Below are 21,064 nucleotides of genomic sequence, written 5' to 3'. Positions count from 1 at the left end.
ATTAATTTGTCTCCTGCACTACCCCCCACACCCCCAACACCCTCCCTCCTTCTCTTGCTCTCTCTCTGCCGACCACACGGAGGGCTGGAATGCATGGAGAATACCTCTGATGGTGTGGCCCAGACAAAACACACATTGTGCTGGTAGGTCACGGATGGTGTGAGTCGACACTCCCACGGGTCGTGACAGAGACGCCTGCACAGCAACCAAATGTGGAGGAGATTAACCACTGATGACCTGTGATGGCCGCCTGGGCCTGTCAGGATACACAGGATGTGAAAGTAACTAATGATGATGAGGAGATGGAGACTCGGAGTGACGATGATGAGGCTCGTAAGGGTAACGAAGTTCAATCTTAAATGTGCGTACATCTCGTCTAAGGCTGGAAGTGATCAGAATCTATGACGGACCCCTCCTTAGATTTTTTGGACATGAGTTACTTGACACACCCAGCTGAGAGACTCCAGTGTGTGTTACAGTCATGTCAACACAGGATCTTATTACTTCAAATTTTCATTATCAATATCAAACTTATTTACATTTTCGGTGTTTAAAACCCATCTTAATGACTTTAGCAGGGTTATTTTTTTCTGTCTTTCGCTGAATAGACAGACGTGGTGATGATGAGCAGGAGTTCCCACTGACTCATCTGATAATCATCAGTTACAGTAATTGAGGAAGTCATTCAGGCAAGCACGCCACCGCACGGTCAAAATCTCTAGTCAAGAATAAGCTTTTTCATTGGCTCTTGTTGGCCCAAAACGAGCCAGCTTGTAAACTTTTGAAGGCAGGAATATTACACATCAGAGTCTGTGTAAAAATACACAACAGCTGGGTTTCCTTCGCTGTGTTTTTATGCACGTTTTGAAGTATCGCATCAGAAAAGGGGAATGAAAATGACAACATTTGAAAGAAAATTCTTTACCGCCGTCTTCCAACAAAACAAGCGTCGTTCGTCCGCTCCAACTGCTTGATGGTAACACACCTAATTCGATCTTCTTCTTTTTTTCGAACTTTCAAAAGACCCTTCACATTGAGATGGAAACCAGGCCACAGACATTGAAGACACCCGATTTTACTGCCATCAGAGGAGCTAGCAACGCTACTGAATTGACGTCTGTATAAAAGGGAAAGCTGGAACAGCTCACTCAAAACATCAAGGATGTTAAACTGCAGCCATTTTTGTGGCTTTATTACAGAATTTCTGTGTAAAAGGTGCCAAAAGGAGAAGTAGAAGCGGCTTTGTTTGATTGTATTTGTGTGGGGTGCAAAAAACTGGGAGCCCACCATACATGTGGGGCCAATATGCTAATGAGGGTTAAGACTTGGTGTTAGTGTTCAGCTGTGATGGTCAAGGTTAGGGTGGGGGGGTTGGAAATGCGTATAAATGAATGTCAGTGACAGGTCCTGACAAAGATTGTAACATCTACTCTGAATGTGTGTGTGTGTGTATGTGAGAGGGGGGTTTCTCCCCTATTTTCTGGATCAGTTCCAAAATACAGCTCTAGTGTAAGCAGCGCAGGCCAGCGTAGAGCCGAGCGGGACGGAGCGAGGCAGCACACTGGGCTCCATAATCTAATTACATGCTTTATTTGCCACAATTTGTTTCTCAATCAGTCTGCTGGAGGCTGAACGGCCTCCTCCTGGGCTGTCATTCTCACCTCGCTGTCGCACCACTCCGCTACCTCTGGATCCGCCTCTGTGTCATGTTAGTATCTATATCCAGCTATCAGGAGTGTGTTTATAAGTACCCATCACGCACACTTCAAAAAAAAAAAAACAACAACAACAACAGCAGATTTCACACCCTTTGCACAATTGATTTTAATCCATCTTGACAGTTTTCTGAAATTTCTTTTTTCTTTTTTGAGAGGAATTCACTCTGGTGGTTCCCTCAGAAAGTTCTTGGATTTTTTTCCCCCCATTTGCATTTTACATTTGTAACACCAGGAATGCTGAAGTAATGTAAGTCAGCAGTAAGTCAGCTGGAGACAAATCGGACAATTTTGCATCTGGACGCAGTGACTCACTGATTGTTCTGACAGATGCTGATGTGATTCAGGACTTTCTGTATTGCTGGTCAGTGCTGAGTTGTGGCTTGAATGTTTTCAGTCTGGCAAATGAGTCGCAAACTTTCTCATTCTTAACGGTGCATTTTGCCGGGTTGGGTTGTGGACTCTGTATGCATGAAGTAGGGGACCAATCACAGCGATGCAAATTCAGGTACATCACCAACCTGGTGTGCTGTATCCATCATGCACCGCGCGGTCGGATCGCTACAATTCATCGAAGATGAACAGGATGTGACGACTTCAGCTGACTTCCATACCAGGACTGAAATGATGTACTCAGAGGTGTCCGCTTAGGATCCAATAAACCCCTGACACCTCAGTCTCCTCTGGAGATACTGGGTCTGGAATTAAAAGTATCTGGCTACACTCTGTCAGGTGAGCCGTGCTGCGTCGCTTTAATTTCTGTATTTACCTCACGCTTTTCAGCTCAAGAATGCAACCACACCCAAACTAATGCCCTCCCCCTTACACAAATCTGCAATGCATTAACATTTTATTCTCATTCAAATGCATGGACTTAATCTGAAGAGGCTGGTTTTATTTATTAGTTCTGGCTCTTTGAGTATTGGCTCTGAACTGTACAGTACTATCTCCTGTCTTGGAGCAGCTTTAGTAAGAAGCGTCCCAAATGAAAACGATTAGCCTAAAGAGTTGTACAGCACTTTGATAGAAGGGGCAAAGGTCCAGCTCTCAGTTACGCACTTCTCAGTGCTCTGAAAGGCAGGAAACAAAGCACTGTAGTAACTACATCTACTCAGAACACCCAGAGCACATTTTAGCTCAGTGCTACAAGACTACTCCCACTTCCCTGCCTGTAATATGTGCACAAAGGGAACATTTGTCCTCCCGGTAGGGGACTGCCTGGCCCTAAATAGGGATCTTGGGGTTCTCTCAGCGGGGCCCAGAGCTACGTCTCAGGGGTACACTAATGGGGAACGAAAGGCTATCAAAGGGAAGTATCATGATGGCATCAAGGGGGGTTATGAGAAAACAAAGCCTCCTTTCCACAGCTCCCCATTCTGTCATTTACATGGTAATCAGGGCCAGCTCATATAGACTCCTCTCTTTCATTTATTTATGCTTCTATCTATTTATTACCACCAGCAGTGGCTTTGCTAACCATCCTGCAAAGCTACTTTTTTTTTTTTTGCTGAATTGGAGTTTTTACTCCTCTTTTTCTTCCCATCCCCCTGACCAACTTCACTCCTGTCGTCTTCTTTTCTTGTCAACCTCTCCACCCCTTTGCTCTCGACCAGTATCCATTCTACCGCCCCCCCCCCCTCCCCTTTTTTGGTTGCATTTTTTCCTGTGGCGGTGTTCCCCTGGCAACCTCATTCAAATAGAGTATAAAGGAGAGTGAAGGCATGGAGCAAAGATCTGCTCACAACAATGAAGTTTGTTCATATTCAGGCTGCCTGAAAGCTCCAGTGCTGCTTCCACAGCCCCATCACTCTCCTCCACCACCAGGAGCTGTCCATCCATCTCATCCTCCGTACTTCTCTTTAAGCAACTCGCAGTGTAAACTGAATCAGTATTCTGGATCCAATTTCTTCCTCTTGGGAAAAAGAAGAGAGAAAAAAAAGTTGTTCTGTTGGGTTTTTTTGTTGTTGTTTTTTTATGATGATGATGATGATGATTTGGCCTCGTGTCACATTATTTTGGCCTGCACTGTAAGTGGCTGGCAGCTTGACAACATAGCATGGGGCAATCACTGAGGAGCACTGGGGCCAGGAGAGTGGAGGAGGGAGGGTTGCCTCCTTCACCTCCAGGTAATCTATCATCAAACTGGACGTAAACGCTTATCCTGAAGGATTCTGTGTGCACAAAGAGCAGGAGTCTAATTAAAGGCCCAGGAGTGACTTACATCTTTGCACAGATTGCTTACAGCAGTACAGAACATACCTCCACTTCATTTTCACTCAGAATAGACGTTCAAATATTCTGACATGTGCTGCAAATTGAATATACAAACTTTATTGAAGCTTTACGCAACGCCCTTGTTTGCAATCTGGAAATAAAAAGTTTGCCACTATTTCAAACCATGTATGAGAGTCAGTCAGAGGCTTTTCTCTGGAGGATGCGAGTCACCCCACTGCCTGCATGAGCTATTTATTTGTTCACACCTCCTGAGTGGACGGACGGACGGACACACACACACACACACACACACACACACACACACAAATGTCCTCTGCCTAACACTTCATGGATGGCTAATTTTCCCTTCCTGACCTCCCTTTGTGTGGCATTGACCCCCTTCATACCCCCCACCCTCTACTCCCTAGAAAAGCTGCCACCAGCCCCCGGTGCTCTTTCTACCCCGTCCACACTGCAATGAATGCAAAAGTTTGACATGGTCCTTGGTGGGTCCTTGAAGTGATCCCAGGGTAAAGTTTTTCCAAGAGGTCAGGGGGCTGAGGTGACGAGCGAGGTGAGATTTGGAGAGAGATGTGTGTGTGTGTGTGTGTGTGTGTGTGTGTGTGTGTGTGTGTGTGTGTTGGTGGCAATCTGCTCAGGTTTATTCATTCCCACAGTCTGACAGGGAATATTGCAGTATTCCTCCTAAATTGCCAATGGTACCATCAGGTCCTCTTGTGGTGGGTTGGGTGGGGTGGGGGGTGGGGCGTGTTCTCTCACCATAACCCACACCTGCACCTCATTATATCACGCACGAGTCCAGGTAGGACGTCTCGCTAGACGTCACTATCAAACACAGAGATATGAGTCATCCAGTTAGCCAGGATAATATTGCCAGTAAGTGTTGTCATTATTATTGTTAAGATTATTCTGCCACGCAACCCAAAGAACTGCCCAGGACGGCTGCCTGGCTTCAGCCCAGAGGACGATGATACCACAGAAATAACACACTGGAAAAGAGCTGCGAGACTGTGGCGCTAACACAGTTTTATATTTACAACGCTAATTCCACCAAAATGTTGGCCACCAATTCTACCCAGTAGAAGAAGCTCAATTTATCTTTTTTTTTATACTCCATCTTCTATAGTTTATTGTAAATGTTGTTTTTCTAAAAAAAATCATAAAAATGTATATCTATCCCATTTTTTTCAGCCCATAACCCGATTCTCTTCCATGCAGGATTTTGTACTGCTAACACGTTCCTTATTGTTTTTTTTGTTTTTTTTCTTTTCTGAGTGGGCATGCGGTGGAGGACCTATGAGTAATTTCTTCCAATTTTCCTAAATGTTGGACATATAATTTGTTTTCTCATCTTGTTTTGCAGTAGAAACTATTGGAGAAGATTGATTTGATTTTAAATTTTTTTTGTAAGATGGGGATGAAAAGAAGGCAGTACTCCAGAGGCCAGAAACAGCTAAAGAACCTGTTTTGTTTATATTTTGGTTATTTATTTAATTCTTAGTCATTTTTCTTTGACTAAAATCAATTAAACAGAATTTTCTCAGATAATTTCATTGGCGTTTATGCCTTTTAAATTCAGATGTGTAAAACTTTGTAGGTTACATACAGTTAAAGGCCCTCATGAGATTTTTCTTTTCATTTTTTTATAACTTGAAACTGTTTTCCATGTAGTACCGTAACGATTAATTATGGAAAAATGCTAAAAGTTTCAAGTCACAGTGCAGACTGAAATAATTTATAACCTGAGTTACAGTTGAAGAGTGCTGCCACCTTTTGCATACAAATACACTGAAACCATCTTTTATTCAATTTTAGGAACTCCTTCAAAAAGAATTAGAAATAGACCACTTTTTCCACGAGAACCACTGAAATATTACCTGAGAAACAAACAAATGCAATGTGAATTAATTCTTGACTCTGCCCAACAACATTTATGGAATTTCTCTCTCACACACACACACACACACACACACACACACACACACACACACACACACACACACACACACACACACACACACACACACACACACCTATAACCTCCTTGGTGAAGTACTTAAACTTTAATTATATTTTCTCGCTTCCTCTGCTTGCAGACTGCGACTCCTACTGCAAAGCATCAAAAGGGAAACTGAAAATCAACATGAAGAAATACTGCAAGAAGGATTACGGTGAGTCAACAAACAACAGGCGGCTTATTAATGACTTGGATTAACGTTCCTTTTTACGGGAAAGCAGAAAAACATGCGCTAATGGAAGAAACACACAGTTTACTGTTTCATTGATTTGGGTCAGGTAAGAAAAAAAAAAACATCTGGAAAACAGTTAAATGTTCTGCTGCATTGTATAGAGTGGAACACTAAAGAAATAGAGGAATTACAAATGCAGATTTTGTGGTTTATAATCCAAAACTGTAACATTAAAAAAAAAGGGAAACGTCTATAATTGATATTTAGCTGCACCTCTGGAACCTAGAAAATTATTTATTAGGGATGCGCATATGCTTATCCCTTTATGCACTAAATCCTAGACCCCTTGAGATTTTCCAACCCATACATCTCAGTCCAGCATGACAGGGGAGTCATTTGACTGATGGCTAACTCCAGTGTTCAAGGGACAAAGAATCAAACCAAAGAGGACTAGAGAAGCAGAAAAACAGAAGAAGAGAAAAGGAGTGGGATAAAGCATACGACTGAAGAGAGTGTGTGTGTGTGTGTGTGTGTGTGTGTGTGTAGGGTCCGAGTAGGCTAAAGCGAAGGGAGTGTGATGACCAGTGTTCTAAGAGATCCTCATTAAGGCATTGCACTTCCCCCCCACAACCTGTGCGTTTCCCGCTGCATTCCTGTGACCGTCCATCCGCCACAGCCAATCAAGGTGTGGATAAGATGTATGACCTCTCCCCTTTTCCTCTCCTCCCTGATTGAAGTCAGACCCCTGAACTGCTCAACCAAGCAGCCGCATCCTGCAGCATACCCCAGCATCTTGACGGACAGGCCTGGGCTTTGTTCTGCGTGGATTTGAGGGAGTTAGGAGGTCAGATGAAAGACACCTCCTCCTCTACTAATACCCACTTTTGCTGCAGATGTCATGAGAATAGCCCCGCCTGTGAAATATGTACTGGTTCATCCATGAATGGTCAACAACAAGGCTGTGTTCAATTCTTTCGCTTCACCAAAATGCTACAATCATTATTAATCTAATCAATTTGTCAACGGCCGTGTTAAACTGCCTGAAAGATAACAGTGCGCTGGAGGGATGGGGAGGTGTAGCCATTAAAAGAGACATCAGGATTTCCTGCTGTTGACCTGCACAAACCATCACTCAACGCATCGCAGAGAGAACCCGCATGTTCATCTCCCAGTACAAATCAGAGTGACCCGAGGGCTCCCTTCGAATTTCGCATGTGTTGTGTATGAAGGGCAGGGGGTCTGCCGGTGCTGATGGATGAGATAGTAGCGCACCAGCAAAAAAGCAAACGGAAGCTTTTCTGACCGCTGACTGTGTGTGTGTGTGTGTGAGTGTGTGTGTGTGTGTGTGTGTGTGTGTGTGTGTGTGTACACGCAGAATATTTTTATAGTGAGGACAAAGTGAAGAAGGTAGAAACCTTGGAAAATGTTGCATTTTTTTCTTTGAATTGGCATAATTAGGTTTTAAGAATTGGTTTGTGCGACTCAGTGTAGTTCATAGCCAATGGTTGTAACTGTGCATCCGTATACATTAAAACATCAAATAATTACCGGTAGTCCTCAAAGTTTGTGCACTGGTAGCAGGAAACGTGGGCAGTGCAAGGATCTGAGTGGCTTTGACAAGAGTCGTATTGTGATGTCAAGGCGACTACGTCTTGTTGGGTGTTCCCAGTCTGGTGGTTAGAAACAGCCTACATCTAGCTACCCATCACTAGTTGCATGTTCATCTTACCCCGACTTCACCAGGGGGGCCTTTGTGCAGGCGATGTGCATGAGAACCACAAAAAGGATTCTATTCCTAACCATTCAGTTTTCGTCAGCATATACAAGATCCATAACAGTACAGGAACAGATCCCGGTACAGTATTAGCCATTCAAAAGCACAGCAAAGCCGATCAAAGTCAAACACGATGTAAATCTACAGGATAAGTTGAAAGAGAGAAAAGCGAGTCATAGCTTTGGAGTGTTTTGAAAAGATCAGCAGGAGAGCTGGGCTCCACGCTGTGCCAGGAAACGATGCTACGAGCGTCTGAGGTCGATAAACAGAAGCACATAAAAAAAAGTAACGGGAGGGAGTAGCAGGGCAGGGAGGGGGAGGACTCTAGGCATCTCAGTGTCCACAAGAACTGTTGTCCAAATACAAACACAGAGTACCTGGTAGCAGCTGGAAGGTGCAAGGTGGTGCAGAGGTCACAATCAGGTCACTCAGGACAAAAGCACTTGGAGCTTCTTTACATGAGAGCTCTGGGGGGCATAAAACTACTAGTAGCAGGAGCAGTAAAATGGAATGACAGCCAACACTTCAGCTTCTCACGGTTCTTCATGAGGACAGGCAGTCGAATGCATATATTGCAAAGCTGTAAATCGAAATGCTCTGACAGAGAGCAGATATATGGATACATAATATTTTATGATTTGAAATAGCAGGTTCAGAATGAAAACTAGTGACTTCTGGAGTTCCACAAGGTTCTGTGTTGGGCTCTGCACACTTTGTTGTCTATGAATGATTTCGCAGTTTTAATACAAACCTACATTTTAATGGATGATACAAAATTGTTTAGAATAAATAATAATGACACCCATACAGCCCTCCACAGTATGAGTAACTGCGTGATGAGTTGCTACAGAAATTAAATGCAGAAAAATGTCACACACTGGGGAAAGAAGTGTTCCTCTTGAACAACACAGCATTGTTATGGTTGATAGTGCACTTGAGCACATTTTAAAATTAAAACAGCAAGAAAGCTTTCTAAATCCACACATGGAAATATTTTAGCCACTAAATAAATCCATGGTGAGATCTCCTCTTGAATCTTCGAGCTTAGTCTAATGTCATTATAAAGTAAAACATACCGAAACAAAATTTGAGAATTTGTTTCAGAGAAGAGCTACTTAACTAATCCCAGCTCTGAAAAAAGATATATGTAGAGAGGGAAAAGATCAAATAAAAAAGAAACTAACCAAAATATCCCTGGTTTGAGTCTAACAATTTTACTTTCCTAACTCAGTTGGTTTAGCAGAAAAGCTAAGCATTTTTAGCTCGTCACCGTTCATCACCAGTGAATCCCAGGCCAGCAGGTCCTGGATACAGGATTTACTCTTAATACCGCCATAATGCTCTGCTCCTTTAACTCCATACAGAAGGTGAAACCAGTGACCCTGTAACACTGCGGTTTGGTTCTCAGTGTGGTCTCAGAGGTACAGGAGATGTATAATGGAACTAAACTGAGATTTGTTCAATAGAACACACATACACATACACAATAGGATATGATCCGTGAGCCACTCTTCACTCTTCCTCTCTCTCTCCGGCGAGATCATTCATCATGTGATATTACTGATGTCTTTCCTGCTAATATCCCTACACTGCCTCCTAATCACATTACAGATCTCCCTTCCATGTCAGTGGTAATGGGTGTAATATATCTGAAGCTGTATATCATAGCTAAATGAGCCTTTTCCACTCCAGCTAAAAACAGTATTTATTCCACGCAAGTGCTCATTTATGGACTCAGGTACACTGTTTTCCAGATTTTGCTAATTCCAGCTGCTATTCACTGGGATTCAGGACTTTATTTACACTTTTTTTAATCATAAAGATACATGGAGGAGGGAGGATTTGAGCGGTCATCTCATAAGAACTGTTTCCTCCTACTGCAGCTGTCCAGGTACACATTCTGAAGGCCGACAAGGCCGGTGAGTGGTGGAAGTTCACCGTCAACATCATCTCCGTCTACAAGCAAGGCGAGAGCCGCATCCGCCGCGGGGACCAGTTCCTGTGGGTCCGGGCCAAAGACGTGGCCTGTAAATGTCCTAAGATCAAGCCTGGGAAGAAGTACCTCCTGCTGGGTAATGACGAGGACTCCCCTGGCCAGAGTGGTGTGGTTGCAGATAAAGGCAGCCTGGTGATCCAGTGGAGGGACACGTGGGCACGAAGGCTCAGGAAGTTCCAACAACGCGAGAAGAAAGGCAAGTGCAAGAAGCCATAGAGGCAAAAGAAGCAGAGGATGCCAGAGAGAGAGAAGAGGAACGGGTGATTTATCAAAAAAAAAAGAAAAAAAACAGACAGATAAGAGACTGTATGTCGCTGCTTTTTTGTGTAGTAGCATGAAGAGAATTATTTAGGAGGATTTTTTTTTCTAGTGAACTTTTGTTGAAGGAGCTCACCTTGCAGATTTGGTTTTATGGTTTATTTTACGTTGAGATCCCTTGGTCTCTTTTGTGGATTTGCCGAATTTGCACCTATTACCAGTATATAAAAATTGTTTTTTTTTCCCCTTTATCTCAGTATGAAATCATTATATTTTATGTTTTAATTTTATGGACAATTGCTGGTGCAAAAATGACACACGTACACAAAAAAAAGCCACTAAATTACCACTGCAATATTGCCTCTGCATGGTTTTGTTATTGTTTGATTAGCAAAGCTTGTCTCGTCTAAAGACCACTGACCTGACTGAGGAACGGAACGTTTCTTTCCTCTATTGAGAATTGTGCCATAAAACGATTGTTTTTAAGCCACAGTGAACTATTCCTCTCCAATATATAGATGTAGAATGTGGGGGAAACAGAACTTCTAGACATCAGGACTTTTACAAATGTAGATAATGAGCGTAACAAGAGAACTAAGGATAAAACACAAAGTCATCAGACTTGTTTTGTTTTGTTTTTTACCTCTCATTATTTTGCCCATTCACACGTCACTCATCAATTTGGTGGATTTGTTTTTGTACAAACCTGCATGTGAACGCTACTCACTTCTGCTGATGGTACAATTCTATTAAATCAGACCTTTTTAGAGAGGTCAAAATGCATTTAAAATGACTGATTTCAATACTTGCAGTTCTGATTTTTTTTTTAAATTGTTATTCAAAAATGACTGAGGCCTGCCACACTGAATTTTATGAAAAAAAAAAAATAACATAATAAAGTTGTTGTTGAGTCGATAAAGAAAATAAAAAATATATTCATTATTATTTATTTCCATCGACTGCTTTGTGTACGGCAACAAAGTAATATGCTAAAATACTTTTAAAAAAAATCATTCAACATCTTCGTGAAAAGTACAAAATAACTAATAAAAATTGGAAATGGAGGGCTGGAAGTACTCCACGCTGCAGCTACTACTTGTTTTCAGTGGATTCTGGGGAAAAAAACTGCCTCTGTTATGTCACAAGGGCAACAATGCAGGTTTTGTTTGTTGTCAGAAATGTATACCAGCTCATGGTAAACTGTGTCAAAATGTATCTTTAAAATGTGTATGAATAAGACAAAGGAAAAAAAAAATACACATATAATTCTTAATTGACTCCTGCGTCTCTCTAATGTACTACAGTTTAGATGGCGACAGCAAGACACGAAAGTGAGACAATACAGCTGAATAAATTCAGATTATTTAATAAAATGAAAATGGGCTTCATGGGGAAAAAAAAATCTTACCTCAAGTGGTGCGTACAAGCTTCAGTGAGAAAATAAATCTGAGATCTATGAACAACTCCAAACACATTCCACACAACTGGTGGAATAAGATTGTAGAAAAATACCTTTACACTCCACACACACACACACACACACACACGTGCGCACACACACACACACACACACTTTTGAAAAACACAATTCATGACTGTACACTCACTAAAGGGTGGTCAAAAGCCGCTTTCTCCCATTGACCTGTCACATTCATTCGCTACACTTCCACACTGGCAGAGGGAGAAATGTGGGGAATTGCAATCATTTGACGCCGCTTGATTCAAACCACATTGCTCATTTATTTGTATGCAGTGCAGCTTGGATTCAGCTCAGGTTTGTAAAAAGCCCAGAGTGTATCTCATTTATCATAAACTGGGGGTTCTTTTTTAGTCCAAAAACACTCTCGCAAATACTTTTAATGTTGCACGGATTTGTTGTCTCACGAAAATCACATCTAGCACCTTTTAAACTGTTCCACAGCACACTTGTTAAAGACATGTACACGTAAAAAAAAAAAAAAAAAAAGACACACGGTTTCAATTAAATAGACATTCAAATTCTTTTACTTTAGATACTTTTTGTTTCCTCAGAAACCTTTAAATTGAATAGAGAATTGTCTGGATGGAGTGAAAGGTGTCCAAGATGGCAGCAAACCTGATATCTTTGGAAATCAGATTCACCTTGTTTAATCATTTCAGACAAAGAGCAGATAACCTCATTGCTGAAGTACGCCTCAGTATTTACCGCTTCTTTTTCCTCTGTACAACACATCCAATCACTGTGATGTCAGCACAGCATTACACCGTTTGTTCCTTCCTTGTTCATCCTCAAACACACACACACACACACACACACACACACACACACACACACACACACACACACACACACACACAAAAACCAGCATTTTTTCCTGTTTGCCACAATCTAATCTGTAATCCCATTTCTCTCTCATATTTGCTGTAAATTTTTTCAATCCATCTTCTGAGCGGTGCTTTGACAAGCCTCCTGATGAAATGCTACACACACACACACACACACACACACACACACACACACACACACACACAAACGTCAAAACATTGCTTTGTGTTCATACTATGAATTGTAAATGTTGTTTAGTTGTCACATATGCAAAGACTTTTTTCTTTTTGCAATGTTGTTTTACAATGCGTACTAATATATTATGGTTATTATATATGAATATATTTAATGACACAAGACTTTGTGGATTTTATTGTCTTCTCAACTTTTTTTTTTTTTTTTTTACTTGTCATTGTTTAGATTGCTGCCATTAAAGAAGGAAATTATAACTACTGAACATACCAACCTGGTAGAACTAGATTTTCGGTTGAAATAAACTCTTGTTACATTGACAAATGCTTTGCCTGGTGTTGCTTTGAATAATCAGTTACCATTCTGACACTAGAGCCTGCGGCTGGATTTCTTGATTAAAACCTGAGCGTTAAATCTGGTTATGGATTTTACTGGTTGTCTTAAGGGTTTTTCAAAAAGGTTGGCTAAAAATTTGAGGTGAACTCCAGGTTTCATCGTGTCACGATATGATTTTGATTCTCTGGACAACGATGCGACGTGTGCTGACGTCACAAAGTCCGCAACAATAACATCTTACATTTGACATGACTCAGGTGCATGTGATCGATATGAAACAACAAAATATGCCCATTTAATACAATCTGTTCATTTATAACAACTCACTCAAAGCGACAAAATTATTTGACAATTTCATTTCCGCAGGAGATGCACTTGGGTGCAAATGGTAGAAGAGAGACGTACCGTGAGAGTTTCAAAATAAATGTATATTTCAAAGGCGGCAACACACATTAATATTTGGATGTTGCGTTGATGCCATTGGATCCTTGATCATTAAGTCAGTGTATTGATGTATCGTCCCACCTCAGCCTGCAGTCAGTCAGTCAGACAGGAGTCCAGGGATGTTAAAATGGAAATTTAATTTATTAGAAATTACGAGATGACTCGATTTACAAGGAAAATAAACAGCAGTGTTAATAAAGCATCAGGATGTTTTGGTTGGCTGAGACCTTTTCCAATTAAAATACCAACCTAAACGATTACATCTCGCTGCTGCAGTTATGCTGCACCACAGGTAATTACAGTCGTGTGAATAATGAGCTTGGTTAATTCCTGTACCCACCTGTACCATTACAGCAACCTGCTGGTGCCTCTCAGTCAACATAAACCAAAGGCCAGGCTGAAAATAATTTCTAAAAACTTCAACAAACCCTCAAAATAATTTAACTGTTTGACACATGTGGTAAATTTAATCAGCAAGGCATGTGAATATATGAGAAACGACAACGCCTTTCACCCACCAAACAACATTATTTCGGTCTTTCACATTGACAAACGGGCATCACCAGTGACCGTTGCATCATGTGATGTGCGAGAATAAGGGAAGGGAACGACAGGAGAGAATATCTTTGTGTGTGTTCATGCGCGGGTGCAACCGTTCTCGCCTTCAGTCTCTAACTGTAGCCAATGGGATGTCCCTCCTCAGCTACATGGGCCACACAGCCACCACTACGATGGCGATAAGAAGCAGCACGATCACCACCAGCATCCCTGAAGAAGGGAAAGAAAAACACGACAAGTCAGGTCTGATGGCAGAAACTAAACTGGACATACAATTTCGCTAGTCCACTCTAAAACTACCATCATACGGTTGTTATGGGTTTCTTGTTATATGGGCACTGAAGGTAATGGTAGGAATAATCTTGACCTCTAACCTTTGAGCATGAAAATAGAATACATTCCTCTTTGATTTCAAGTGACAATGTGTGCCAGATTTAAAGAAATTCCCTCCAATCATGTCTGAGATACCACAGTAGGAGAAAAGGAGGGACAGACGGACCCACATCTCAACTGCAATCCCTCTGGCCACAGTTGTCTCCAATGAAGAGGCATTCAAAACATATTGATTTCACCTTGCCATTGATAATGCAATAGATGAGAGAGAGGGGGACGGACTCTCAGTTTAGCACTTTGGGAGGCCACATGAACCTAGCTGGAAAGATTCGGAGTCCCCTCAAGCCCTCGATGATGAGGACAGCAGATGAGGACAGCTGATGCTATTACAAGTCATCTACAGCGCGTTTTCTGATCAAACCTTTGGAGTTAACGAAGTTATCTCTGTCTTTTAAGTTGAACGTTCAAACGTCAAGCAGCTGAGGAACTCATACCTGATTTGAGACAGACTCTGAGAAGGACGGGACTCAGGGGAGTCCGCTTGGAAGAGGTAAAGGGGCCTACATACCTCACTACTAATTTCTAAAGTCCTTGATCTACGTCCCAAGAGCTTATGCTCTCACAGCATATCACGATTCTTCTCTTGATGACATAATGCAATTTACATGCGTTCAACAGCCACAAAAGCTTTATTGCCACAGATTGCACACTATGATAGGCATATGTTTCTGATTGTGCCTTGAGAGGATAATCATTGTTTTTCACTGATACTATGGAAGCAGAGAAAAAATGTGCAAAAGCTCACTCACACTTCATCAGAGTGCTTTACCCCCAGGACCTGAAAATATTACAGTTTTTATTGAAGTCACCACCCATGGGGACAAATCCACTACAGGTGGAACCCATCAAACATACTCACTGATATGAATAAACTCCACTACGTGATGGTATCGGTTAAGGTCTTTACTAAAAGTCAGAACTATGATAACCTTCGACTCTGATTCTCAAAGAACTCATGTTTCTACATGTGGCAACTGAAGGTCAGCGATTACTGTGCTCTAACATGTATTATTGACATGTATTTCACACAGAAGTACATTTATTGTGAAAACCTGGAATAATAAATGCAAACTTGTCAAGTTCACTAAATCACGAGAAACTTTGACGAAGTGCAATAAAATCAAGTTGCATAATGTGTTTTCATTTGAACTGAAACCCAAACCGACATCTAATACCAAAGTAAAATTGTCTTGGTTCTAACACACAATAACAGTCATATATAATGTACAACGGGGGAATAGAGACAAGTAAACAGTCTGGTCAACAACACAAAGGCATTACTGTAAAACAAAATAAAGTTATGAACCTTGATTTTTTCCCACAGTCTAACCAACTGTCCCACAAACAAATAATAGATTCAGACTCCGAGACCAAAGATTGGTCATGAGATATACCTAAATCAAATTAGATCTCATCTTTAACCACTAATCAGAGCCAGTGGTACATTTCTATAGAACTTGCCAGGACATCTGAAAATGTCGCAGCAAATTTCTAAAGTAAGTTCGAGCTTAATAAATCAACCGCAATTTTCAAGTTTATATAACTAAACTCTCCCCAAAAATATCTTAAAACTACATTCCGTGACAAAATGTCAGTAGTAATTTGAAAATTACAGTTGAGGCTGATTAGTATGAAATGCATTCAAGGATACTTGGCTGTCCCGAGTCTAAACAAGTCACCTCCCGATGCATCCTTCATAAAACACGCAGACGGAGCAGGAATCCGGGCATTCGGATTGTGCTTGGCTGGATGCAGACTTTGACTCTGAAAAGTACTTGAGCTGCAACTGATGATGTCCAGCAAGAACAACCAGCGAAGAAGAACGCAGATAAATAACCTAAACAGCATGATTTGGAGCTTTGCTGCCTCCTACTGGTGAAGTTACTTCATTACTACTTTAAATTGTGTCTAAGTTCATATGCTGGTTGGTGTCCTTTCAAATACATGGGCGAATAGAGCACCGCTCACCTCAGCCTGTTAGAATTAGTCATAATCAGGTCGGATAGAGGGCCCCTAGCAATAAGACAAGAGCGAGATTTACAATAAGAAGAAGAAAATTGTTTGATTTCCAGTTTCATTTAAAGGCTGGAATTGCTTTCACCACGTAAAGAAGACTGTGGGTGTTTGTGTGTGTCATCATGGCAAAAAGTGGTCCTGGAGAGACCTACGGTTCTGTACTGTAGCGGGAACTACCACAGAGATGGTTTAGAGTACTTAAGCAGATGTTTATATGTCTGTCTGCGGATAGTCTCTGTGGTAGCGTCATGACCATGCATGATGCAGCCCCAGAACTTTGTGTGGGGTTGCGTTCAAAACGAAAATCTTTGTGGTCCGAGCAAGGGCGCTAGGTAGTATGGGCGCAAAGAGTAGGGAAAGGTGGCCCGGATGCCCTCACCACCCATAAACCCCCTAGCCCACAATTATAGTCATAAATGTTTACAGATGTAAGAGATTGAAGATGGGTGTAGTCTGACTCACGGCGTCTGACTGCTATCATCACAAGATGGTCTGTTGTTTATGTGCATCTAGCTGACCGGTGGCATATATCATTCACGCCATTAACACTTCGATGCCTTTAGGATGTGGTTGTCTTTCCCTAAGAGAAGTAGATAATCTACTACAATTGATCCATGTATATTAGATATGGAAAGCTTTCTCCAAAGACACATTCATTTGCACCCCCACCACCACCACCACCCTTTCATTCCCTCTGGAATGGTACAGGAGTGAAAATTTCAAACAACAGTATCTCGGGCTGGTCTAAGCACTGTCGACAGTCCCCTCACTGACTCAAGTTGCCCATTGTTATTGAGAATGTGGCTGGTATTTTCCCCTGCCTTTCACTTTGGGTTTACATTTCTCTCATTCTTTGGCTCTCTCTCTCTCTCTCTCTCTCTCTCTCTCTCTCCTCCTGCCTTCTTCTCAGAGGCCTAATTGGTCGTCTTTCCCACAGGGAAGGAGACAGGCGAGATATATGCCATGCTGAACTAATTGCTTGCGGTGGTCGGGGTAGTGTGGTGGTCTGATGAAATGTGAGGCTGATGCTCATTTCTTTGCCAATTCTTTATAGTATAGAGCTCTTAGGAGTGCAGCTCTGGAAAGACGGGAGCGAAGATGTTCATCTATACCTGATAACTTGCATATGTCAGCAGAATATAAATGTCAACATCCCCCCCCCCCCCAAAAAAAAACGTTCAAATTCTTCGAGTGATGGCTCTTTAAAAGCCTCACATCTAAAATAAATACACACAGTAATTCCAGCAATTATCTTTGTTTGGGTGTGAAAGAAATAAAGGAATACCCTGTCCACATTGTATTCAAATGTCAGAATTCTTTTCCACTTCTGTCAGCAACTCAATTTGACAGCAACAATGGTAATAAAGGCCGATCTGCGTAACATATGCATATGCTAAAGTCGAATGAGGCTCTCACAGCCTCTAATAAAAGCCAGACATGGAGCCACCGCACTGACCCTCGCCCTCCTGTTCTCCTTTGACCGTCCCTGTCTGTGACTAAACAAGCTAGTCCTGACCCTCAGGAGGCCCCCAAAGACTAATGACAAAAATGGCGTTTGCTTGCCAAACAGATTAGAATACTGCTGTGACACTGATGATGAGGGAGATAGTTGGTGTCTGCTGATAGACTGACCACCCAGGAGCTCTGGAGGCCAGACGCTGGGTTCATCCCATCTTAGCAATTTTAAGACACATCAGTAAGACAAATCGCAGGCAAGAACGAATAATTGGTGGACAGACGGAGACAACCCCTGAACCGCCCACCAGACCCACTCTGTGCCCCCCTCTGCTTATGGTTCACAGACCTTTTTGGACCACAAAAGCATAGGATGACCTCTAAAGAAAAGGGACAAATTTTATGTTCACAAGGTTAGCGTGTCACTCCGTCCCCTGGCTCAGCAGAACTGAGCAAATAGTTGCACGGTTTTCGGATTAAAATATCAAAATGCAGCATGCACATAATTAAGATAAGATAAGATAAACCTTGAATTGTCCAACAGTGGGGAAATTTACATTGTTACAGCAGCAAGAACAAGGAGAATTTAACATAAATAGTATGTGAAGATAAATATAAAGGGGTGTGCAAATGTACAAAAATAAGTAATATATAAAAGTAATACACAAGTAAAAGAATCAAAGTAGTGGTAAAAGAGGAAGAAGTATGTACAGCAGTGGAGTATGTACAGTCTTAAATATATGTGCATGTACAGTGATATTGCAACACTCCTAACAGGAGAACAGAAACAGCTTGAGCAACCGAGTGTACTGCTATGTTGGTGGCTCTTTGTAGCTGCAGGAAATGTTAACATTATTCTGCTCAGCTGCAGCTGACTGGAATGCCACGACTGTTTTTTTGTTTCAAGTATTTTACCGTCAACCAAAAGTATGAAGACACATTGAAATGTGTCCTTGTGATTTGTCTAGATGAAATTAGATGATTATCAAAGTGATCAATAATCCAGAGGGGGGGACACAAATGTTAGTAGAGAATTTCACAGTAATCCATCCAATAATTTTTGATGTTTTCCTCTTACAATTCTTTCAATGTGACAGGAGAAGTCAACAGGATTAATGTTCTTGCTAGGATAAATGACCATCACATTTAATGACAATCAATCCAATGATTGTTCAAATATTTTAGTGTGAACAAAACTGCTTTGCAAGAACCAGAAAACTTTCCTTTCAGCCAGGCCAATAATAAGTCTAACATTTCTTCTTAGAGAACATATTTATCTTTCATGACAAGCAATCTACAGTGTTGGCCTGCAGATTAATTATGCAGATAAGACAAGTGACTGTTACTTGTTGAGAATCAAATATCAGCTATTTGGCTAAACTGAGCTGAACTGAACTAAAAATCTCTTAACCATATCCTTTCTAATCCAAAGAGTTCAATCTCCTTCAGGGTTGCACAAGTGTTACTCCACAAACTGAGGATTAGCTGTGTCGAGGAGAGAAGTGGTGGAGCACTGATGTTGCATGATGGTGATGCCTCTAAGCTCCAGGGAACTCGCACCACCCTCCAAGAGATCCTTAGGACTAATCTATCACCCTAATCCTCTCCAACTCAAAGCTTTCACTCTTCAATTCCCACCAATATCCGCTAAAACAAGTGATAATGACTGTGTAAGTCAGCCTTATTGGTTTCACTGACCTAAACTGACATGGGTTATATGGAATATATAATATGCATTTGACCTACAACTTCCTATTAGATCCAAAATACAAAAATAAAACAATAATCAATGGCATAGTCTCAGGACTATATATGCCAGTAAATTATTTTTTCGATTACTAATTTGAGTACTGAGTATTCAGTCAGGAGCAAAGTTCATTTGAAAGTTACGTCCTAAATATTAGTTCGCAGAATCGTTCTGTGTTTCATAGGTCCTCCTACAGCAAAGTCCGACTCGCTGAAATCAAACTCCACAATGTGTTAAGTTCAAAATTTAACCGAACGAGTAGTTATGAGCCAGTGATCTGAGAATTCAGCTGGATAAAGATGGTGATGTCATACAGAAAGCTCATGCAACGCTAAACAGTCTTTCAAGAATTACTAAGACGTCCATATTTACATGGCACTTTTGGATAAATAAAATATTGAGAACAACTTACGGCAACATATTCAAACTCCAGGCGACGAGAGGAAATATTTTAACTAAAAGATTTGACCGTCACGCCAACTTCCCCAGTTGATCTGTAGTTTCCGTACAATGTAAATGCTACTTAAGTTGAGTTTTCTGACTCAGAGAACGAGAAAAAAAAAATCATTGAGAAAAGAATCTTTTCTCAAAATAAATCAAAATCCTTCTTAACCTCTGGATGCTTTTCCAGTTTCGCGCCAATCACGACAGAGGTGTCACTAATCACCCCCTCGCTTGGTGTGAATTCTCACACTCTGGACACGACACACAGTTTGGCACTAAGGAGCTGGCAAAGTGACCTCTGTTAAATATCTTGTCCAAATTTATGATTGGGCCATTGATTTATCACTTGCAGCTCCTCCAGGTGATTTACAGGTGGTAAAGATTGGCTGTACATATATAGAGAGAGTTCTACTCCTTCTTCTTAAAAAAATGCAGAATGGATCAAATATGAATGTGTGATTACACAGTCCACTCTCAAGTGTTTATGCATGACAAGCCTCCCTCTTACCGATTCCTGCCGCCCTGCCTGTTGGCATTGGATTTTCATTAAAAGTTGAGAAAATTTACACTTCCATCGATGAATGTTAAAACAGCTTTTCATTGTCAAACTATAAATACATCATTCGACGCAATGAAGGTCAAATATTCAACTGAAGGAACAAGAGTAACTTTTTTGATGTGAAGAGAATTTAAAATGCGATTTTTTTTTCATGATGTGAACATTTGAGTATTGAATAATGTGTCACAACCTGCTAAATGATTCAATGTGGCTCAATTGATTATAGATCCAGGAGACGGATGTCTGTGTCCCCGCTGGACTGTATATCTCAGCACAATTGATATTTCACAATACTTGCTGGGATAATTCACACACCGTCTGCCAAAGGTATGGGCGAGCAATTTGTGGGTCCTTCCTTCCACCGGGGGAGATGACCCTTCCCACTGCTTAGCCTGCTTTTCTTCAGCTGTCAGCTGCTTATTTGAGACATGTACACACACACTATTTC

General features: G+C 41.4%; 2 protein-coding genes across 4 annotated transcripts in view; one reads left to right on the top strand and one right to left on the bottom strand.

Annotated features, from left to right (window-relative positions):
• ntn1a (netrin 1a) overlaps positions 1-12,681 on the top strand; it is a 58,855-nt gene extending 46,174 nt beyond the window's left edge. Inside the window, exons 6-7 of one of the 2 annotated variants that reach the window (XM_086211286.1) lie at positions 6,047-6,121; positions 9,797-12,681. In XM_086211286.1, coding sequence (XP_086067412.1) covers positions 6,047-6,121; positions 9,797-10,125 — 404 coding nt within the window. In that variant the 3' untranslated portion in view covers positions 10,126-12,681. Of the gene's footprint in view, positions 1-6,046; positions 6,122-6,685; positions 6,730-9,796 lie in introns of those variants that run through there. The other variant, XM_086211287.1, reaches the window with a different exon arrangement.
• Positions 12,682-13,562: 881 nt separating this feature from the next.
• stx8 (syntaxin 8) overlaps positions 13,563-21,064 on the bottom strand; it is a 42,198-nt gene continuing 34,696 nt past the window's right edge. For both annotated transcript variants that reach the window (XM_086211288.1, XM_086211289.1), the window contains exon 8: positions 13,563-14,212. In XM_086211288.1, the coding sequence (XP_086067414.1) occupies positions 14,148-14,212 (65 nt within the window). In that variant the 3' untranslated portion in view covers positions 13,563-14,147. The remainder of the gene's footprint in view (positions 14,213-21,064) is intronic.

Source organism: Aulostomus chinensis, chromosome 8, assembly GCF_037954235.1.
Source record: "Aulostomus chinensis isolate RoL2024-O1b breed Wild chromosome 8, RoL_Achi_v1.0, whole genome shotgun sequence".
NCBI lineage: Eukaryota > Metazoa > Chordata > Actinopteri > Syngnathiformes > Aulostomidae > Aulostomus > Aulostomus chinensis.
Note: the sequence above shows the minus strand (reverse complement) of the source record. Positions and strands in the feature narration are given on the sequence as shown.